General features: G+C 44.6%; 1 protein-coding gene across 2 annotated transcripts; it reads right to left on the minus strand.

The window, feature by feature from the left end:
* Positions 1-3,353: 3,353 nt before the first annotated feature.
* LOC107120112 (phosphatidylinositol-glycan biosynthesis class X protein-like) lies at positions 3,354-16,895 on the minus strand. 2 transcript variants are annotated; one of them, XM_015422756.1, is made up of 6 exons: positions 16,810-16,895; positions 14,339-14,396; positions 11,585-11,726; positions 9,104-9,317; positions 8,757-8,857; positions 3,354-3,617 (listed from the first exon to the last, which is right to left on the minus strand). In XM_015422756.1, the coding sequence occupies exons 1-6, from the start codon at positions 16,823-16,825 to the stop codon at positions 3,459-3,461; spliced, it is 690 nt and encodes a 229-aa protein (XP_015278242.1). In that variant the 5' UTR covers positions 16,826-16,895; the 3' UTR covers positions 3,354-3,458. The 2 variants fall into 2 exon arrangements, with proteins under 2 accessions (XP_015278242.1, XP_015278241.1); XM_015422755.1 differs by lacking the exon at positions 3,354-3,617 and adding an exon at positions 5,569-6,194.
* Positions 16,896-20,399: the final 3,504 nt, after the last annotated feature.

Genomic DNA, 20,399 nt, shown 5'->3' on the forward strand with positions numbered 1-20,399 from the left:
TTTTGCCTTAGCTCAGGAAGGAGGGCTCCAGAGCAAACTAATTCACGCAGCAGCCAAATCCCTCGCTCACAACTTTGATGCCAGGAGCTCACAAAAGTAGAATTTTTGCTCACAAGACTCCACAGCTTAGAGGGAGCATTGGTTGCCACCACTGGTCTAGGGAAACCTTTCTAGGAAGAGAGAAAGGCCCCCTTCCAGTCGAGGGGGAAAGGGAGTCCCTTGGTCCACCCCCCCACCCTGGAAAGGAGCCCCCTTTCAGTGCCTCGCATCCCCACACGCACAGGGAAGGCGTCTGCGCTCTCCGCCCCGAGGAAGGTGCAGCAGGGACCCTCCTGGCTTTGCAGAAAGGAACGAAGGAGACCCTCCCCCCATACACACCTTCCAGGGTCGTGGATGGGGCGGCTGGAGGGCCCTGAAGGAGAGGGAGGGGCTTTCCCCGGCCTTCCCCCCCCAATCCCATTGCAAGGAGCCCCTCCAAGCCTCGGGGGGCCCCTCCCTTCAGCCAAACCCCTCCGGGCGCCACCAGCACTTTCCTCCCCTTTACCGACTCCCTCGCCCCGTCCCTCCGCTTTTGCATGTTCACCTCCTTCGACTTTTTGCACCGAGCATCAACGTCCAGCTGCTGGGAACGGGGGAATTTGCAGGGTTGGCGCTGGATGCGGCGGGGGAATCAGCCAGGAAGGTGCACCGGCCGCCCCCGAAGGCTCCCCCCCTTCCTCGCCCCGTCGGCTTGGATTCTTGCAGAGGGTTAAAGGGAGCGTCGAGTCTGAGCGTCTAGAGAGGAGGGAGGCGGCGTTGGCCTCGCGTCACTTCCGGCCAGAGTCTCTTCTTTCCCCCCCCATGGAGGAGGGGGTCTGGGCGCCTGCAACAGCCCCAGACGGTAGGATCGGATGAGCTGGAAATGCAATGGATTTATGCATAAGCTAAATAAGCTACAGTTTAGGGCCTCGCAATCTGCTGGAGCCTTCTTTGTCATTTTGAAACCCATTATGTAATCATTTAATTATGTAATTATTTCTGTGATTTTGTAAAGACATCCTTTATTATTATTTTTAATAAAAATTAAAAGACAATATATTTTCAAATATTAAAAAGGCGTATCTATTTTAAATTTTTCTGAGCCCAGCTGATGTAATTTAAAACAGTAGGGGGCCTCTGGGTTTTGTATAGCTTAGGGCCCGCTAGGGCAGCGGTGGAGGGAGGGGAGGGAATGCCCGGTTGGAAAAGGAGATCCCAAGACGGGGGCGGCGGGTGAGCAGCAGGCTTGGCCGCCGACTTTGCTTTGAGTCGAGTGTGGTTGGATTCTGGATGGTGCCTGGGTGCCAGCGTTCCCTCTAAGCTGAGTTAGTGTGAGCTAGCTCACAGTGTTTTAGCCTCCAGCTCACCTATTTTTGTCTTAGCTCAGGAAGGGAAGGCGCCAGAGCAAACTCATTTATTCAGTGGCCAAAAACATTTGTCTTGTAAAGCATGTAAGTAGAGATGGGTTTGGGGCTAACTTTGTTTTCCATTTATCCCATACACTTAAAGTATTCATTAAAAATATATTTTTAATTATGTCCGGTGATCTTTTTTGTCTTTTCTTCCACATTGTTTCTGAAAAAGTATTGTGTTCTAGGTATTCCTGTTCTATTATTTTCCAATCAGCTTTATAGTTTTTGTTATATTGTTTCAAAAGACCAACCAATGTGGTACTTTCATAATATAATGTTAAGTCAGGAAGTGAAAGGCCCCCTTGGGATGGAAGTCTTCTCAAGATCGGGAATCCTACTCTATGTACAAATTTATTCCAAATATATTTTAAAAATTTGTTTTGCCAATGTTTAATTTTCTCTAGTTGTAACTGTATTGGGATTGCTCGGTATAAATAAATAAATTTGGGAAAAATAAATGTTTTTAAAACTTGAATTTTTTCTGTCCAAGTGAGGAGAGGTGCTGATGGCATTGTGTAAAGTTTGTCTAAAGATTCTGTATTAAACAGTGTTCTAGGACTGGATTGTGCTTGAGCCTCTTTTTTTCTGCTTTCTAAGACCACGTTCCATATTAAAAAGTACTCCACAGCTTAGAGGGAACATCGCAGTTGGGTCTCTTTTTCTGCTTTCTAAGACAACGTTCCGTATTTAAACAGTGTTCTGGGACTGGATTGGGCTTGAGCCTCTTTTTTCCTGCTTTGGTATTAAAAAAGTTAAAGGTTTCCCTTTCTCCAAAGCCAGCCGAATCCAACTCTAGGGGCGGTGCTTATCTCCGTTTCCAAGCCGAAGAGCCAGAGCTGTCCGAAAATGTTTCTGTGGTCATGTGGCCGGCGTGACTGAACGCCGAGGCGCAGGGGACACTGTTACCTTCCCACCACCGCGGTAGCTGTTTATTTACTTGCAATGTCTCACTTTTGAACTGCTAGACTGGCAGGGGTTTGGGACTAAAGACGGGAAGCTTACTCCTTCAGAGGGCACTAGGGTCTCCAACTGTCTAACTACCAACCTCCGGTCTGCAATTCATTGTCTTAACCTCTGAGCCACCATGGTCCCATGTGAATAGGAATGTGTGATGCTGCATTGTGATATGCAATACAGGTGAAGGCAATGTGAATCCTTTTTCCTGAGATGGCTAAACAGCACTGGATACCCTGGGACCGCAGCCCCATGCAGAATTGCTCCAGAGTAGCCCCACTGAAAGTGGCTGAAGGCAGCCTGGCTGAACCTCCTCATGGAGAGGACTGAACACATTTTTCATTTTAATAGATTTATAACTTGCCTTTTCTTCCCCCAGTTGCTAACAAAGCAGCAATTGCTTTCATGGACTAGGGTCCATTAATTTAGATATATGGATAGATTCTCACTTTGCATTAATTTTATATAGGGGGTAGCTGGTTTGAAAAAGACAACCACATAGTTGTTCAAGAAGAAATGTAGGAAGTATAGAGTGAAATATAATAACGTTCAAATAATATAAAATTCAAGTCTAATTAGGAAAAATACAGGTCGCTAGATATGCTAAGCCAGTCACAGGTTTTATTAGTTCCAGGTTAGCAGCCATGTAAGTCTTCAGCAGAAAAATAAAACAGAAATCCAGTGACACCTGGGAACTTAACAGAATTTATTCCCGCATAAGCATTCATGAGCCAGAGCTCATTTTATCAGATGGCTCAACCCAGGGAACAGATTTCTGTAACAGAATCGAAGTGCAGAACAGCACAGTTATATAGTTCTGTGACAACTAGACCAAACTAGATGAAACTACTCAAAAACCTCATCTCAAATTCTAGAAAAACAACAGGTTAGGACCGGTACAGTCAGGCAAATGTAACAACAACAGTCAACTATACAGCACTAGGCCTCCTCCCAAATAGTGATGCGGTGTCACCAGTCACAAGTCCGTTCTTCACTTCCCATATCTTGTTTGATGAGTCTGTTTAGACAGTTTGACAGTCTTTCCATGAGGATTCAATCAAGTCTTGTTCCATTTCACAATGGACTCTGAACAAGCAAGAACTCTCCATGTTTGAATAAAGCTGAGAGAATAAGGCTGGCGCACAGTATAGTAGTCACAAGGGTCCCTGTGCATACTAAGGTGATGTGATGTTTGAGCCCAACTGGTATTTGCAATTCCAGTTTCTGGTTTACCTAAAAGGAAAATTAAAAGACAAATTAGTTGCTGCAGGTTTTCCGGGTTGTGTGGCCATGGTCTTGGCATTGTAGAACCTGACGTTTCGCCAGTAGCTGGTGACTGGCATCTTCAGAGGTACAACACAGAAAGATGGAGTACTCTCTGTGTCAAGGTGAGAAGAAAATGGTAGGCAGCAATGTTCCCTCTAAGCTATGGAGCTCTGTGAGCAAAAATTCTACTCTGTGAGCTACTGGCATTAACGTTGTGAGCAGATTTGGCTGCTGCATACATTAGTTTGCTCTGGAGCCATCCTTCCTAAGCTAAGACAAAAATGTGTGAGCCAGAGGCTAAAAACCTGTGAGCTAGCTCACACTAACTCAGCTTAGAGGGAACACTGGTAGGCAGGTAATTTATATCTACTCCAGAAGGTGAGGTAGGGCTGAGTCATTATCTTGTAGGAGTTCCCCTGGCTATGAACATGCTAATTAGAGGAGCTTTCCTGAGGAGGTTCTTTTGTATATGGATTGTTTCCTGAGGAGGTTTCCTATGGAGGTTCTTTTGTATGTGGATTGGCTGTTGAAATTCCAATCTTATCTGTAGCGCTATTGTCAACAACATAAATTCGTTAACATAAAAGACAAATTATTTATATTTCATATAACCCACGTTTGAACAAGATGGATAGCCGTGTTAGTCTGTCTGTAAAAGTTAGAAAAGAGTCCAGTAGCACCTTAAAGACTAATACAATTTGTGATAGGGTATGTATGAGCTTTGGTGAGTCACTGCTCACTTCTTCAGATACAGCTAGAATGTGAGTCCTTCTGTCCTATGTATTGGAAAGTGGGAGTGATTTCAGATGCCAAATGACATTACCAGGCAAAAGACAATAGCAGGTGTGATTAGATTAGGTGTGATATGCACAGAGGTAGTAGGCATGGAGAAATCAACATTGCTACTTCACTGCACATCACACCTGCTATTGCCATTTGCCTGCTAATATCACTTGGCATCTGAAATCACTCCACTTTCCAATATATAGCACAGATGGACTCACATTCTAGCTGTATCTGAATTTGATCAGGGGTGACTCACAAAAACTCATACCCTGCCACAAATTTTAGTCTGTAAGTTGCTGCTGGACTCTTACCATTTAAACACTATTTTTCAAATGACTTTTAGCTTCTGTAGTCTATCTGTGTAATGATTCCATGTTTTGGTGTGTGGGGGTGTGTGTGTCTTTAAATGTTGAGTTTGACTGCAGTACTGTAAGAAGAATGATAGAGGGAGACAAGTATGACTTGACTGGCTGATGACTGAGTGTGGGAGATGTTCTGAGAGGAATCTGTGTGTGTGTTTTATGACGGAGTTCTGTGTATGTTTTTGGAAAGTGAAGTGAAGAAGATGAAGAGAGTCTGTGTGACTCTAAAAGTTTTGCGAGAGAGTCTATGTGGCAAAGAAACAAGTTGTGTCCAGTGTTCCCTCTAAGCTGAGTTAGTGTGAGCTAGCTCACAGTTTCTTAGCCTCCAGCTCACACATTTTTGTCTTAGCTCAGGGAGGAGGGCTCCAGGACAAACTAATTTATGCAGTAGCCAAATCACCTGCTCACAACTTTAATGCCAGTAGCTCACAAGGTAGAATTTTTGCTCACAGGACTCCACAGCTTAGAGGGAACATTGGACTCGTGTCTAAACTGTGTGGTTAGACGGATGTTTTATCTTGTGTGCCTAAGACAAAGAGCTTAGCCAGCGTGGCTACATATATGAGAGAGAGAAGCCTGTCAGCGTGGAATTTTGGTGTCTGAGAGACTGTGTGTTACACCTTGCTAGTTATATTTACAAGTTCCTTTTCCCAGAAACAGTTCAAGATAACCAGAAACCTTTTTCGTTCGTTATTCAATAAATCAATTTTTGTTAAAAATTCAAGTCTAATTAGGAAAAATACAATTCACTAGATATGTTAAGCCAGATAAATACATGTAATAGGCAGGGAGTCACAGGTTTTATTAGTTCCAGGTTAGCAGCCATGTAAGTCTTTAGCAGAAAAATAAACACCTGGGAACTTAACAGAATTTATTCCAGCCTAAGCATTCATGAGCCAGAGCTCATTTTATCAGATGGCTCAACCCAGGGAACAGATTTCTGTAACAGAATCGAAGTGCAGAACAGCACAGTTATATAGTTCTGTGATAACTAGACCAAACTAGATGAAACTACTGAAAAACCTCATATCAAATTCTAGAAAAACAACGGGTTAGAACCCGTGCAGTCAGGCAAATGTAACTAACAACAGTCAACTATACAGCACTAGGCCTCCTCCCAAATAGTGATGCGGTGCCAGTCACAAGTCTGTTCTTCACTTCCCATATCTTGTTCGATCAGTCTGTGTAGACAGTTTGACAGTCTTTCCATGAGGATTCAATAAAGTCTTGCTCCATTTCACAATGGATTCTGAACAAGCAAGAACTCTCCATGCTTGAATAAAGCTGAAAGAATAAGACTGGCGCACAATATAGTAGTCACAAGGGTCCCTGTGCAGACTAAGGTGATGTGATGTTTGAGGCCAACTGGTATTTGCAATTCCAGTTTCTGGTTTACCTAAAAGGAAAAGGAAAAGACAGATTAGTTGCTGTAGATTTTCCGGGTTGTGTGGCCGTGGTCTTGGCATTGTAGAACCTGACGTTTCGCCAGTAGCTGTGACTGGCATCTTCAGAGGTATAACACAGAAAGATGGAGTGCTCTCTGTGTCAAGGTGAGAAGAAAATGGTAGGCAGGTAATTTCTATCTACTCCAGAAGGTGAGGTAGGGCTGAGTCATTATCTTGTAGGAGTTCCCCAGGCTATGAACATGCTAATAGAGGAGCTTTCCTGAGGAGGTTCTTTTGTATGTGGATTGGCTTTTGAAATTCTAATCTTATCTGTAGCGCTACTATAATGTCAACAGCATAAATTCATTAACATAAAATTTATTTATTTATTTATTGCATTTTTACCCCACCCTCCCCGCAAACGGGCTCAGGGCGGCTTACACGGGGGCACAAGCCCATACATAAAAACAGTATAAAACATTAAAAGCTATGAAGTCACAAGTGCTCCATACAACAACATGGTCTCTGAAGATGGTATCGATCATTTCATTAGGGTGAAATTGTCCTGTCGATGGTCCAAGCCTGTCCAGCAGCATCAATGCCATGCAGAATTATGGCAGTTCTTCCGGGGGGGGGGCACTAGGGTCTTTATATAAAGACAAATTCTTTATATTTCATATAACCCACGTTTGAACAAGATGGGTAGCCATGTTAGTCTGTCTGTAAAAGTTGGAAAAGAGTCCAGGAGCACCTTAACATGGCTACTTCTCGGCACATCACACCTGCTATTGCCATTTGCCTGCTAATATCATTTGGCATCTGAAATCACTCCACTTTCCAATATATAGCACAGATGGGACTCACATTCTAGCTGTATCTGAATTTCATCAGGAGTGACTCACAAAAACTCATACCCTGCCACAAATTTTTAGTCTGTACGTTGCTTGCTGGACTCTTACCATTTGAACACGATCTATTTTTCAAATGACTTTTAGCTTCTGTAGTCTATTCTGTGTAATGATTCCATGTTTTGGTGTGTGTGTCTTTAAATGTTGAGTTTGACTGCAGTACTGTAAGAAGAATGATAGAGGGAGACAAGTGTGATTTGATTGGCTGATGACTGAGTGTGGGAGATGTTCTGAAAGGAATCTGTGTGTGTGTTTTATGACGGAGTTCTGTGTATGTTTTTGGAAAGTGAAGTGTAGACGATGAAGAGAGCCTGTGTGACTCTAAAAGTTTTGTGAGAGAGTCTATGTGGCAAAGAAACAAGTCGTGTCTAAACTGTGTGGTTAGACGAATGTTTTATCTTGTGTGCCCAAGACAAAGACCTTAGCCAGTGTGGCTACATAAATGAGAGAGAGAAGCCTGTCAGCGTGGAATTTTGGTGTCTGAGAGACTGTGTGTGACACCTTGCCAGTTACAAGTTCCTTTTTCCAGAAACAGTTCAAGACAACCAGAAATCTATTTTGTTCTTTATAAATTTTTGTGTAACCATATCCCAGAAATCATTAAACTCCTTCCTCAGGGCCACATAGTCTTCTGAAGTGCCCAGACCCTGGGTCACACTACCAAAAGAGAGAGAATTGGAATTTTTAATTCCTGGTGGCAGCAGAAAACGACCAAGTTTATATACACAGAGGATGGTTTAAAGGAAAAATGGGCTCCCCCTAATAATCCGTTTCAGCACTTTCTATTTTAAAAGGTTCCCTACGTCAACCTCCTTTAATATTTAATTCTTACAGCACTAAAACAATAACATGGAAGACAAACTTCTCCCATGAACCAGCCTACCCATATGGAAACTTGGACTACAATCTTGTGCTCAAGTAGTCCACAAAAGTCAGCATGAAGCAGTCTAACGTGCACAAGAACGTATCCTTGGGCTTGAATCCTATACTTCTGCCCCCCGGCACATTTATCTCTGGGTTTTGCAGAGGCAGTCCTCCATTGTGGCATTTACTACCTCTGTGCTCACACTCTGTGCTCACAAAAACACTGGAAACTGCTCACAGAAGTGCTTGATACCAAAGAAAGCAAACACCGCAGAGGACTGCCTCCACAGTCGCAGAGAGAATTGCATACAGAGCAAAGATATACAATCCCAAACCCAAATTACTTTTTGCTGGGTTGGATCCAAACCAGATGTTCCAGTGACAGAAGGGAACTTTCCTGCCTCCCCCATACAATCACAGCCCACTAACCTACAAAAAATGCTGCTCCTGAGGGATAAGTGACATGAGGGGTAAGTGCAGGAGGAAGTGGTGGAAATTGCCAATTTAGTCCGGATCAGTGTGAGCCAGCTCACAGTTTTTTAGCCTCCAACTCACACCTTTTTGTCTTAGCTCAGAGGGAAGGGTGGCTCCAGAGCAAACTAATTTATGCAGGAGCCGAATCGCTCCCTCACAACTTTAATGCCAGGAGCTCACAAGGTAGAATTTTTGCTCACAAGGCTCCACGGCTTAGAGGGAGCATTGGTCTGGATCCAATCTACTGTCAATAGACTGAAATAAGTTAATTTCAGGATTGCCAGGGACATTTAATATATCGATATATTTTAGGAATAATCAACGCACTAGTTGGAACTTCACGCTGTCCCAATGGCAGTTCTGCTTATTCTTCCGAGAACATGGCTCTTCTATTTTGGTTCCTTCCAAACATTCCGTTGATAGCAAGCCTGGGCGAAAGAAAGTAAAAAAACACACACACAAAAATCAAACCTAATACTGCGGAAATCGTTTAACTTTAAATTTTAAGTACTCCTCTCCTCAGTTCAGAATGTCTGCTTAGGTCTCTCCCTCATTGTTCTACTGGAATATAAGACCACGCCCCCAAGATTGATGATTTCATGGTGCCTTTTTCATTCCTGTTCCCCTTGTTACCCCTTTCTCATTCCCAAAAGAAGGAGGTCAGTGTTTCTTACGTTTCTGGCAATGGACCAATATTTCTGGACTCTTCGTTATGGCAGAGATTTCCCCATCAATCTCTGCTGGTTGGTGGTACCGGCAGTGCAGAGGTAATGTTGCTCTAAAACAGTAATCGCATTCAGGATCAGGTTTCATGTAAACGAGAACATCAGTTTCAGTGGCTAAATACTCAGGAACTTCCAAGTCTACATAATCACCAATCACCAAAGCCTGCACACAAAAAAAGCATAATTAAAAGCATAATCATGTTGTAGAGATTAGTATCAACTTTTACCCGACTCACTGAAAAGACCCTAGGCTGATTCCAGTGTCTTATTGTGGTAAAAAGGTAAAGGTAAAGGTTCCCTTGCTCGAAAGCCAGTCGAATCTGGCTCTAGGGTTGCGGTGCTCATCTCTGTTTCAAAGCCAAAGAGCCAGCGCTGTCCGAAGACGTTTGTATGGTCTTGTAGCCGGCATGACTAAACACGAAGGCGCACGGAATGCTGTTACCTTCCCACTGAAGTGGTACCTATTTATCTACTTGCAATTTCTTGCTTTCAAACTGCTAGGTTGGCAGGAGCTGGAACTAGAGAGGGGAGCTCACTCCATCATGCGGCACATTCAGGTCTCGAACTGCTGAACTACCGACCTTCCACAGCCTGCAGTTCAGCGTCTTAACCACTTGAGCCACCGCAGCTCCCTTATTCTGGTACTTGTGTCTTAACGATGTAAGTAAAGATTCAGCTGAAAACTGACAAAGGAGTCAAAGGTCAAATATTTGATATGCAGATCTTTCAGAATGCCCAAAGCAGTCAGTTATCTCATCTCTCTGGTAAGAGAAAAGCTCATATCTTCAATGGGTTTTTTAACCACTTTTTATTTGTATCTTTAACAATGCAACCCTAAATCCAGGTGGGGAGCCCTCTTGGTCTGAAGCAGCAGAACAAAGTTTGAGTCCAGTGGCACCTTTAAGACCAAGTTTCATTCAAGCTATACATTTATGTGTGCAAGCACACTTCTTCAGGTAAAGTGAAACAGAATTTTCTCAATCATAACGGTTGAGGAAATTCCGTTTTACTGTATCTGAAGAAGTGTGCTTGCACACATAAACGTACAGCTTGAATAAAACTTGGTCTTAAAGGTGCCACTGGACTCAAACTTTGTTCTAATGTAATCCTAGGAAGACTTTCCTGGGAGCAAGCCTATTGAGTAGACCTGTTTAGGCTTGCACTGTAAAACTATGAACACAAAAGCACAACCCTAGAGCCGCCATTCTCAAAAACATTATGAGAACCCTCCCTTGTGACTTCATACCACTGTTTTTCTAGGCTTCCCAAGTCCCCCCGGGGCCCGTTTCCCCCCGCCGCCGGATCGGGCCCCAGGGGGAACTCCTCCCCGACGTGCGCGTCACCTGGAAGTGACGCAACCACGCCGGGCACGCTGGGGGCAGGGCCACGGCTATATGAGGGAAAACCATAGCATGCCTGGCATAGTCACGTCACTTCCGCACCAGACGCCAGCTGGAAGCCCTCCGCTCCCGGCGAAGATCGACTTGGCAACCCCTGTGTTGTTCAGTGGTCTTCACCTGAGTGAAGCCCAATTACTTCACATTTAAAAATTTTTTAAAAACCTTCAAGAAATATTTTTTCTTCTTCACAAAACTGTTTTAATGAATAAAAAACCCCTGGTAAACACTTGAGGATTTCCTCTAAACTGGGAGCACTGTCCTCTAAATTTGAAGAAGGTTTACGATATTTTCATGAAAACTGGTACTGGAGATTTACAGTTCCATAAAACAATATAGATACGCAAGATGGTAAATATTTCAAATATTAAGGTTACTTCAGCCTCAAAAACCTAAAAATGTAAAAGAAATGCTCTTCAAGGAGAGAAAAAGATCAACTACATTAACTTCCACTTGATTACATTCAGTTTAGGATACTTACAGATTGGGGGGTATGGTACATAATCAGGGCTATTTTGGGGCAGGAATGAACAGGAACGGAGTTCCGGCAGGCTCCCAAGGTGGCCACGCCCAACAGGAATGCATTAGCATAATAGGCCACACCCAACAGCAGAAACTCATTAGGATTGGCTACATTAGGGGTGTGTGGCCTAACATGCAAAGGAGTTCCTGCTACAAAAAAGCCCTGGGTTTGGACAACAAACAAGGTAAACAGAATAAGAAGCAAAAGGTGGGTGTGGCTGGATGAGCACACCTCTGGTAACATGGGGGTGTGGCCTAACATGCCAATGAGCTGCGCTGTCAGGGGTGTGGCCTAATACGCTAATGAGTTTCTGCTGTTGGATGTGGCCTATTATGCTAATAAGTTCCTGCTGGGCTTTTTCTACAAAAAAAGCCCTGTACATAATCTATCTCCTTCCAACAAGAGCTGAATGCTAGTATGTCACTGGGACTGTGTGTATATTCACTGGAAGCCATTCTGTCTTTCCCCCAAACTACTTTCCCTTGGCTGAACATCAGCCCGAAGTCATACCTCAGTAATATTGTGTCTGTTTAAAGATGTCAGTTCATAGGGGTCCACATATAATCCTTTGGGAAGGTGAATTTTAATTGCCACAATGCAGCTTCCTGTGCCTTCATCACCTGTACTGAGTTTTATTCTACTCAGGAGATCTCTAACATTAAGAAAAAGACAATTGAAAAGCTCTTTCAATGCATGTTAAATCCATGCCAAAGATTTCAAGCAAACACTCTAAAAAAAAACATTTTCACTTCTGCATGTACACCTGAAACTGTATTTTATACTGCTTCTGCTCTTTGTGTTCTCGGGCTGCACTCCTTCCCACTGAACTCATTTCTGAAGATGGAGGAGGAGTAGATTGGATTTGTACCCCGCCCTTCACTACCCAAAGGTGTCTCAGAGCAGCTTACAAACTCCTTTCCCTTCCCCTCCCCACAACAGACACCCTGTGAGGTAGGTGGGGCTGAGAGAGCTCTGACAGAAACTGCTCTTTTTTCAGGAACAGCTCTTATCAGAACTATGGCTTACCCAAGGTCATCCAGCCAGGTGCGAGTGGAGGAGTGGGGGAATCAAACCCGGCTCTCCCAGATTAGAGTCCACGCACTTAACCACGACACCAAACCAAGATGCACTTATAAAATCAGATTTTGGCTGCGATCATACGCACAATTAGACCCGATATAGGCGCGAATGCCGGGTGGATTTAAAGGGCGCAATCGGACAACAACGTCTGGGAAGCGCCCCGCACCCGTCAGCAACCCATTCTGCTCCCCTGCAGAAGTGAAGTTAAAAGACACCGGGGGAAATCCGGTAGTAAAAAGGTTGTGACGGGCCATGGTCGGTCTTTCCCGTGTCTGATCACTCCAGCGTGCTCTCATGGCATTGGGATGGCTCTGTGCCGTTGTCCCCCCCCCCCCCAGTAGGCACATCATTGCACACTCCATAGGGAGCCCTCGGTGCAGAGGTGCAATTCATCGATCCCTCGTTTAAGCGCATGGGAAACAAACGGCACCCAAAAAAACACACTGATGGACTGCGGCCGCACCTTCAAAGGGAGGTGTGATTGTGCAACTGCGGGTCAAATAGCCTCACCCCCCCATTTTTTCTGTTTTTGCCCATTGTATTCTAGTCCGAGGGCTAAATTTTTAGCAGGTATTTTATCTAGTCTTAGTGTGAGTCCCTTGGACTGCAAGGAGATCAAATCAGTCAATTCTAAAAGAAACCAACCCAACCGTTCCCTGGAAGGCCAGATAATGAAACTGAAGCTCAAATACTTTGGCTACCCAATGAGAAGGGAGCACTCACTGGAGAAGACCCTGATGCTGGGAAAGATTGAAGGTCAAAGAAGATGGGGACGGCAAAGGATGAGATGGTTAGACAGTGTCACAGATGCAACGAACATGAAATTGAGCCAACTTCAGAGGATGGCGGAAGACAGGAGGGCCTGGCGTGAACTGGTCCATGGGGTCGCGAAGAGTCGGACTCGACTGTGCGACTAAACAACAAAAGTGCTTACCCAGTTGCGGGAAAAATATCAGTTTTGTTATCTGACACTGATGCCTATGTCTCTTATAAAGTTTCACTGTTTGTCCTTGCTACAAAGAATATACGTTCCAAGGTGGCATCCGGAAGGGGCATTATTTACGCTACTGTATTAAATTAGCCATATTTTGTTAATGATCTTTCGTATTTTTGTATATTCTGGCTCTGACCTATGGTTAGTTCACAATTTGTGTTTTTTAACACAATTTTTTAACAGCCAATGGCAAATTACAATAAACTGAACTGAGGCCCCGGTCACACAGGTCGGATATCGCGGGAGGGAGGCGTGGCTAATTGCCCCGGTGCAGTTTGATGCGCGATTACGCAATAAGACGCGCTGGTGGCACACCACGGGTCCTTCCCTCGGCGCCAGCGGGTAAATGAGGGACCGGAGGGGAATGCCGCGGGCCAGCGCGATCACACCACGGGCGTCTGGAGGCAGCCCGTGGCAAACGTTTACTAGTACCTTGAAGGTACTAGTTTTTTAAGGCGCATTGTCGGCGGTAAGCCACGGGTGCGCTCCACTTCCCAGGTGTCGGGGTGTGATCGCGCCCGGATAATCCGCCCACCATCCGTGCCTCTCCCGCGGCAACTTTGCCGTGTGACCGGGGCCTGAACCATTTTTTCTGGCCCGTGTGACCACAGCCTTAATGTTCTATTTTCATCCCTGTTCACACTCACACTATAAAGCATTGCTGTCCAATGTTCCCTCTAAGCTGTGGAGTCTTGTGAGCAAAAATTCTACTCTGTGAGCTACTGTCATGAAATTTGTGAGCGAGAGATTTGGCTACTGCATAGATTAGTCATCCTTCCTGAGCGAAGAGAAAAATCTGTGAGGTGGAGGCTGAAAAACTATGAGCTAGCTCACACTAACTCAGCTTAGAGGGAACACTGTTGCTGTCCTCTCTATACTAGTGGAGTGCTGTAGCTCAGAAGTGCTCACTATCCAGTTCAGCATGTACAATGACTGTACAGTGTGCAACTTCAACAGAACTAGGTTTTATGCAATTTATAAATCCATATGGCCAAGCACAGCCTGGAACTTATATTGACAGTTACACACTTGTCACAAGTCCATTTTATTTAGCATAAATCACCAGCTCACTTGTTCATTTGACCATAAGCATACTGACTGGTTAGATGGGTGAAAAAAATGGAAGGATTTCAGTCTTTATAGCTGTTAGAACAGAAGCCCTGTTTAATACCTGGTTGTCAGGAACTCACCTGTGAAAGCCATCTTTCAAGAGCCATTGTGTGACCTCTGGACAAGAATTCTGTGCAGCTATAAGATGAAACAAAAATGCAAGAAGAATCTTCTATCATCACCAGTACTGACATATTTCACACATATAAAAGTTTGAATGTTCTTCTAAAAATGTGACTACAGTGTCCTTCATGAAAGAGATTACAAAACAAACTGCAATCATTATCAATCAAATTGCCTCCTGAAGTGATGGCAGACCACAGACCTTTAAATCCAGCCTTGAAATTTATCACTTGCTGCTTGCTAGGCTAATCATAGAATCATAGATTTGGAAGGGACCTACAGGGTCATCTAGCCCAACCCTCTGCACAATGCAGGAAATTCACAAATTCCTCCCCCTCCACACCCGCAGTGACCGCTGTTCCACGCCCAGAAGATGACAAAAAATCCTCCAGGATTGCTTCCTGACCCCAAAGTGACAATCAGCATTTCCCTGGGCGTGTAAAAACGGCCACAAGAACTAAGCACTGAGGCAACCCTTCCTGCCTTCCCTTCTCGTGATCTGCCTAAATTCACAGAATCAGCACGGCTGTCAGATGGCCATCTAGCCTCTGTTTAAAAACCTCCGAAGGAGGAGAGCCCACCACCTCGTGAGGAAGCCTGTTCCAACCGCTCTGTCAGGAAGTTCTTCCTCATGTTTAGCCGAAAACTCTTCTGATTTAATTTCAACCCATTGATTCTGGTCTGACCTTCTGGGGCAACAGAAACAGAAAACAACTCCGTACCGTCCGCTATAGGGCAGCCCTTCAAGAGGCACCGGCTCAAACCTGCCCACCACCATTTATGTATTTATTTCCAGCAGCGGTAAAGTAACACAAGGGGTACAGCAATGGATAATCACAAAGACAAACAAAATTGCTGCAGATGTGCATACAATTAGAAAATAGTTGGCAATAATATAGAACAACAATAGAATTCTAAGATGTTTTAATTCTTGTTTTCAGCAAAGAGCGCCATCGAGATGACGTCGAGATGAGCAGAAACGCAGATTACGAACTTCTCGAGTTCTAGCATTCGTTTCGATACAGTTCTTTATCAGACAAATCTCAGAATCTCAGTTCTTTAATGCTCTTCATACGAACACTTCACAAGAAGGAATTCCTAAATCCAGAAACTTTTCCAAACAGCTTCGGACTAACAATTTTCAACTTCCATCTTCAACTCTTTGCTGAAAACAAGAATTAAAACATCTTAGAATTCTATTGTGGTTCTATATTATTGCAATTTATTTCCAGCAGCCACAACAGTTCTGTCACGTTTTTCTCCACCGGGGGCCCATATATCTGAAGGTCCGTCTCCTCTCATAGGTTCCTGTGCCTCAGCTACAATCTTCAGGCAGTCACATGCTGGCTGTTCCCCAAATTAGGGGGGCCCACCTAGCCTCAATCAAAGCCTGGCCTTTTCTAGCATGGCCCTTCTCTGTGGAATGGTCTCCTTGAAGATATGAAAGGAACCCCAGTCCCCTCAATGGAAAGCTTCACAAAACACTACAGGGCTTGTTTGTTTGCTAGGGTTTTTGGTGGGATACGAACAGCGAGCATTTTGTTTTTTATTCCTTTTTATTTTTTATTACTTGGAAGTTACCTCGGGCCAAGAGGAATGGCGGCCTATGTATTTTTATGAAACAAATAAGAGGATCTAGTTGCTGACTGGTCTCCTCTGCCTCCAATCCAAGAGAAGACTGAGCCTTGCAGCACCCATTTTATTTCTATCTGTGCTCTCTGGCAGAGAGACAGAGAGAGAAATAGGTTAAAAGCAGCCAAAACCCTCCATTCTGTCCTCCTGAACAGGAAAACATCTCTAGTTGCTGACTAGTTGCTGTATTTTTCCTTCTCTGTATCTCTCCTCCTCTGAGAGCCAGTGTTGTACAGTTGTTAGAGTGTCAGTCTGGGTTTGAGAGACCTGGGTTTGAATCCACACTCTTCCATAGAAGTTTACTGGATGACCTGGGGGCAGTCACACATTCTTAGCCTAACCTCACAAGGCTGTTGTGAGGATAAAATGGAGAAAAGGAAAACATTGTAAAGCACTTTCAATCCTCACTGGGAAGAAAAGGAGGACAGAAATCTAGTCAATAAATAAATCAGCAGAAGAAAGTGTGGACTGTCACAGCAGGATCTAAGCATCCACACCTATGGCGTGTATTCTCCAAGGCTATTTGGTCTATCCATAGACTTCAATGGGACTGCTCCACAGCACAGAAGACTTATACATATTTATAATAAAAATAAACCAACTGAATATACAATGCAAGTGAGAAGTTGGTTAAAACTGATAATGTAAATACAGTGCATGAATGTAAACACGTTAAATAAAAAATTTAATACTATGTCTCATAATTCAGCACGATATGAACAATACATTCAATGCACTAGCAAATTAAGTGTTATATCCAGTTTGCTCACTATAGAAAAAGCAGATTTCAACTTACAGGCATGCTCTGGCATGAAAACAAAGAACACAATCCAAAATGAAAAGGTAACCAACTGAAGGAGCACATGGTTTTTCCACTGAGACATCTTGAAACAAAGCTAAAAGAAAAGAAAAGAAATCAGATGACTCGCAGCTATTGCTACCAGGTTTAGAGTTGTTTTTGTTAAAATTGCCATTTTTCGATTTAGAACTACCCTTCACTGTTTGACTCTCATGACAAGGAGAGAATAAGCACAACTACTGCTTTCAAACCATATGCATTGTTTTGATCACCCACATAACTTCAGCCCAGGACTATATTAGTATGCTTTAGTACTAACTTGGAGTCCTTACATTTCGAATCGCACTACAATACTGAGAGATCTGGAACTAAATTCTGGGTATAAGCTCATGTGCGCACACACTTCTTAGTGTGCATGCGCACAAAAGTTTATATCCCAAATTAAACTCTGTTGGTCTTAAAGGTGCTACTGGACTCACTTACTTCAGATCTCAGTCACTCTGTGACAGCAGGCCATTATACATATCTGCATGTAATCCTTGGGCATTATCTGCACAAGAGTCATCTACACACATTTAGCGTGTTGAGTCCGACAAAGGCGGCTTGCAGTCCTCAAAAAGCCTGAGTCAAGCAAGGTACACTGAAATCAACAGAAGTTTCTTCCGTGGTGGAAGCAATGCTCCCTCTAAGCTGTGGAGTCTTGTGAGCAAAAATTCTACTTTGTGAGCTACTGGCCTTAAAGTTGTGAGCGAGCGATTTGGCTACTGCATAAATTAGTTTGCTCTGGAGCCATCCTTCCTGAGCTAAGACAAAAATGTGTGAACTGGAGGCTAAAAAACTGTGAGCTAGCTCACATTAACTCAGCTTAGAGGGAACACTGGCCTCATCCCCCTAACAAGAGTTGTAACCAATGCTCCCAACTAAGCTGTGGAGTCTTGAAAGCAAAAAATTCTAGTTTGTGAGCCACTAGCTTTACAGTTCTGAGCGAGCAAACTAGCTATTGCATAAATTAGTTTGCTCTGGAGCCATCCTTCCTGGGATGAGACAAAGATGCCTGAGCCGAAGGCTAAAAAATTGTGAGCTAGCTCACACTAACTCAGAGGGAACACTGGTTGTAACCCACTAAACAGAAATAATGTTCTGCATACAAGAAGAGCAGAGATTGTCTGTCCAACCTTCTCTTCTATATACTCACAGGAAGCTACTCTGAAAGCTGGAAGGGCAAGCGCATCTCTCTACCGTGAGAAGTGGCTGCAACCGGGAACCCGACATCTCCTGAGCCTTCATCCCCCTAACAACAATTGTAATCAATGCTCCCAGCTAAACTGTGGAGTCTTGTAAGCAAAAAATCCTAGTTTGTGAGCCACTGGCATTACAGTTGTGAGCGAGCAATCTAACTATTGCATAAATTAGTTTGCTCTGGAGCCATCCCGTCCTGAGCGAAGGCGAAAATGTGTGAGCTGGCAGCTAAAAAACTGTGAGCTAGCTCACATTAACTCAGCTTAGAGGGAACACTGCCTCATCCCCCTAGCAACAGTTGTAATCAATGCTCCCAACTAAACTGTGGAGTCTTGTAAGCAAAAAAATCTAGTTTGTGAGCCACTGGCATTACAGTTGTGAGCGAGCAAACTAGCTATTGCATAAATTAGTTTGCTCTGGAGCCATCCCGTCCTGAGCGAAGGCAAAAATGTGTGAGCTGGAGGCTAAAAACTGTGAGCTGGCTCACACTAACTCAGCTTAGAGGGAACACTGCGTCCTGACAGTAGCAGGCTGGAGGCTAGCAGGACCCGGATGGACTCCCCTTTCCCCTCCTGTACTGGCGCAGCACCTGCCCGCAAACACCCACCGCGGTCCCCTGTCAGCCCCCTCCTGCTCTGCCAATCAATCAAAGCGACGAGACTGAACGACCAACATGCTTAGCACCTCCCACAGATGGAGGCATTTCTTCTGACGTCATCCGCGCGCCGCCCTGTCCGCGCACATCCAAGGCCCTCCTCGGGGAGCCGTCTAATCCGTGCCTGCCCGGAAAGACCTCCCGGTCAGCGCTTTCCCTTTGCTCACCCCAAATGGATATTAACGAAGCGTCAGACAAAGGAAGTAACAAGACCAAAAACTTTGAAACCTTCTCCAGTTTCTTGTCTTTCCTGAGGGCATTTGGGTAGACAGAATTTACTGTCGACAGGGTTGACGGCGCCGAGCGGTCGCTATGGTGATGAGTTAAACGGCTGCCAGAAAGACCCGCCCCCTAGGACTCACCCAGCGGCGCAGAATCGTTGAGTCCGGCGGAAGACCGTGCTAAGAAGCTCCCCCCCCCCCCCGACATTTGTGATTGGCAGCAGCGGCTTTCTCCGGGATTTTCATTCGGTGCAACGTTTAAGCATGCCTCATGGAAGCCCAGCTGTGGCTGAAATGGCATTTAATTTTTTTAATTCCCCCCCCCAAGCCTTTTTTGAAGGATAACTTCTAAACGAAGAATTAGGGATTTCCTGGTCCTTTTGGGTTTTGTCCTTTTCTCTTTTTAACAAATGTTTTTCAGATCACTACACTTGCACATAGGAGACTGGCAGGGGTCATTTCCTGCAGGAGCGCACAGGAGCGGAGCTCCGGCAGTAAAGAGCCCAGGGGCAGGCACATGCAACAAGCCATGCCCCCTGCTCCCAGAAGCTGTCAGTCAGGCCAGGAAGAGCAAGAAGTAGCCAGGTAAGTTGCAGACCCGCCCACCCACCTTCAGGTACAAGCTCTTCCTCCTCTGTGAGCAGGGCTTGTTGTATGTGCCCGCCCCCTGGGCTCTTTACTGCCGGAGCTCCGCTCCTGTGCGCTCCCGCAGGAAATGACTCCAGGATATAATCAAGCTGAAGGCAACGACAATGGTTCCAGATTGTTCCCCTGGGGTAAGGATACAAATTGGCCTATTTGTCATCTGAAATAGTTTTGTATTATTTAGCATTTTAACTGTTTTCGACTTGAATGTCACTATATCTGATGGAACTGTTGTTCGCCGCCCTGAGCCCTTTGCACAGGGGAGGGCAGTCTGCCAATTGAATGTATAAATAAATAAATAAATGACGGTTATAGCTACCGGTTTCAGAAAGGGGCCAGTTATAAGCTAGCAGAATAAACATGCCGTACCTGAGTACCTGGAGAAATTCCGAAGAGGCACAATGCGCTTTCGTATATTATTTCTGACCTAATCTTCGTAAATTAGAATAATAGATGGAGGCTGTGACTGAAAGACCCTTTTTTTTTTTTTGCAAGGGGAGACCATCCCAGCTCCTCCTATAGCTTCTGCAGGAAATGACCCCTGGTGATATGTAATTCCATTTCATCGTCAGATGAAGTGTCCCTTGCACACAAAAGCTCACATCTTGAATAAAACTTGAATAAAGGTGCCACTGGACTCTAAATGTGTTCTGTTGCTTCAGACCAAGAAGAGAAGAAGAAGAGAAGAGAAGAAGAGATTGGATTTATACCCCGCCCTTCACTTGGAGTCTCAGAGCGGCTTACAAACTCCTTTCCCTTCCCCTCCCCACAACAGACACCCTCTGAGGTGGGTGGGGCTGAGAGAACTCTGACACAAACTGCTCTTT

Source organism: Gekko japonicus, unplaced genomic scaffold (genome assembly GCF_001447785.1).
Source record: "Gekko japonicus isolate JY-2015 unplaced genomic scaffold, Gekko_japonicus_V1.1 scaffold3106, whole genome shotgun sequence".
NCBI classification, from domain to species: Eukaryota; Metazoa; Chordata; class Lepidosauria; order Squamata; family Gekkonidae; genus Gekko; species Gekko japonicus.

Coding starts and splice junctions, on each gene's coding strand:
- LOC107120112 (XM_015422756.1), bottom strand. Junction 11,727..14,338: donor TTGAAAGATGGCTTTCACAG/GTGAGTTCCTGA, acceptor TCTTAATGTTAG/AGATCTCCTGAGTAGAATAA. Junction 8,858..9,103: donor ATTGGTCCATTGCCAGAAAC/GTAAGAAACACT, acceptor TCTTTCGCCCAG/GCTTGCTATCAACGGAATGT.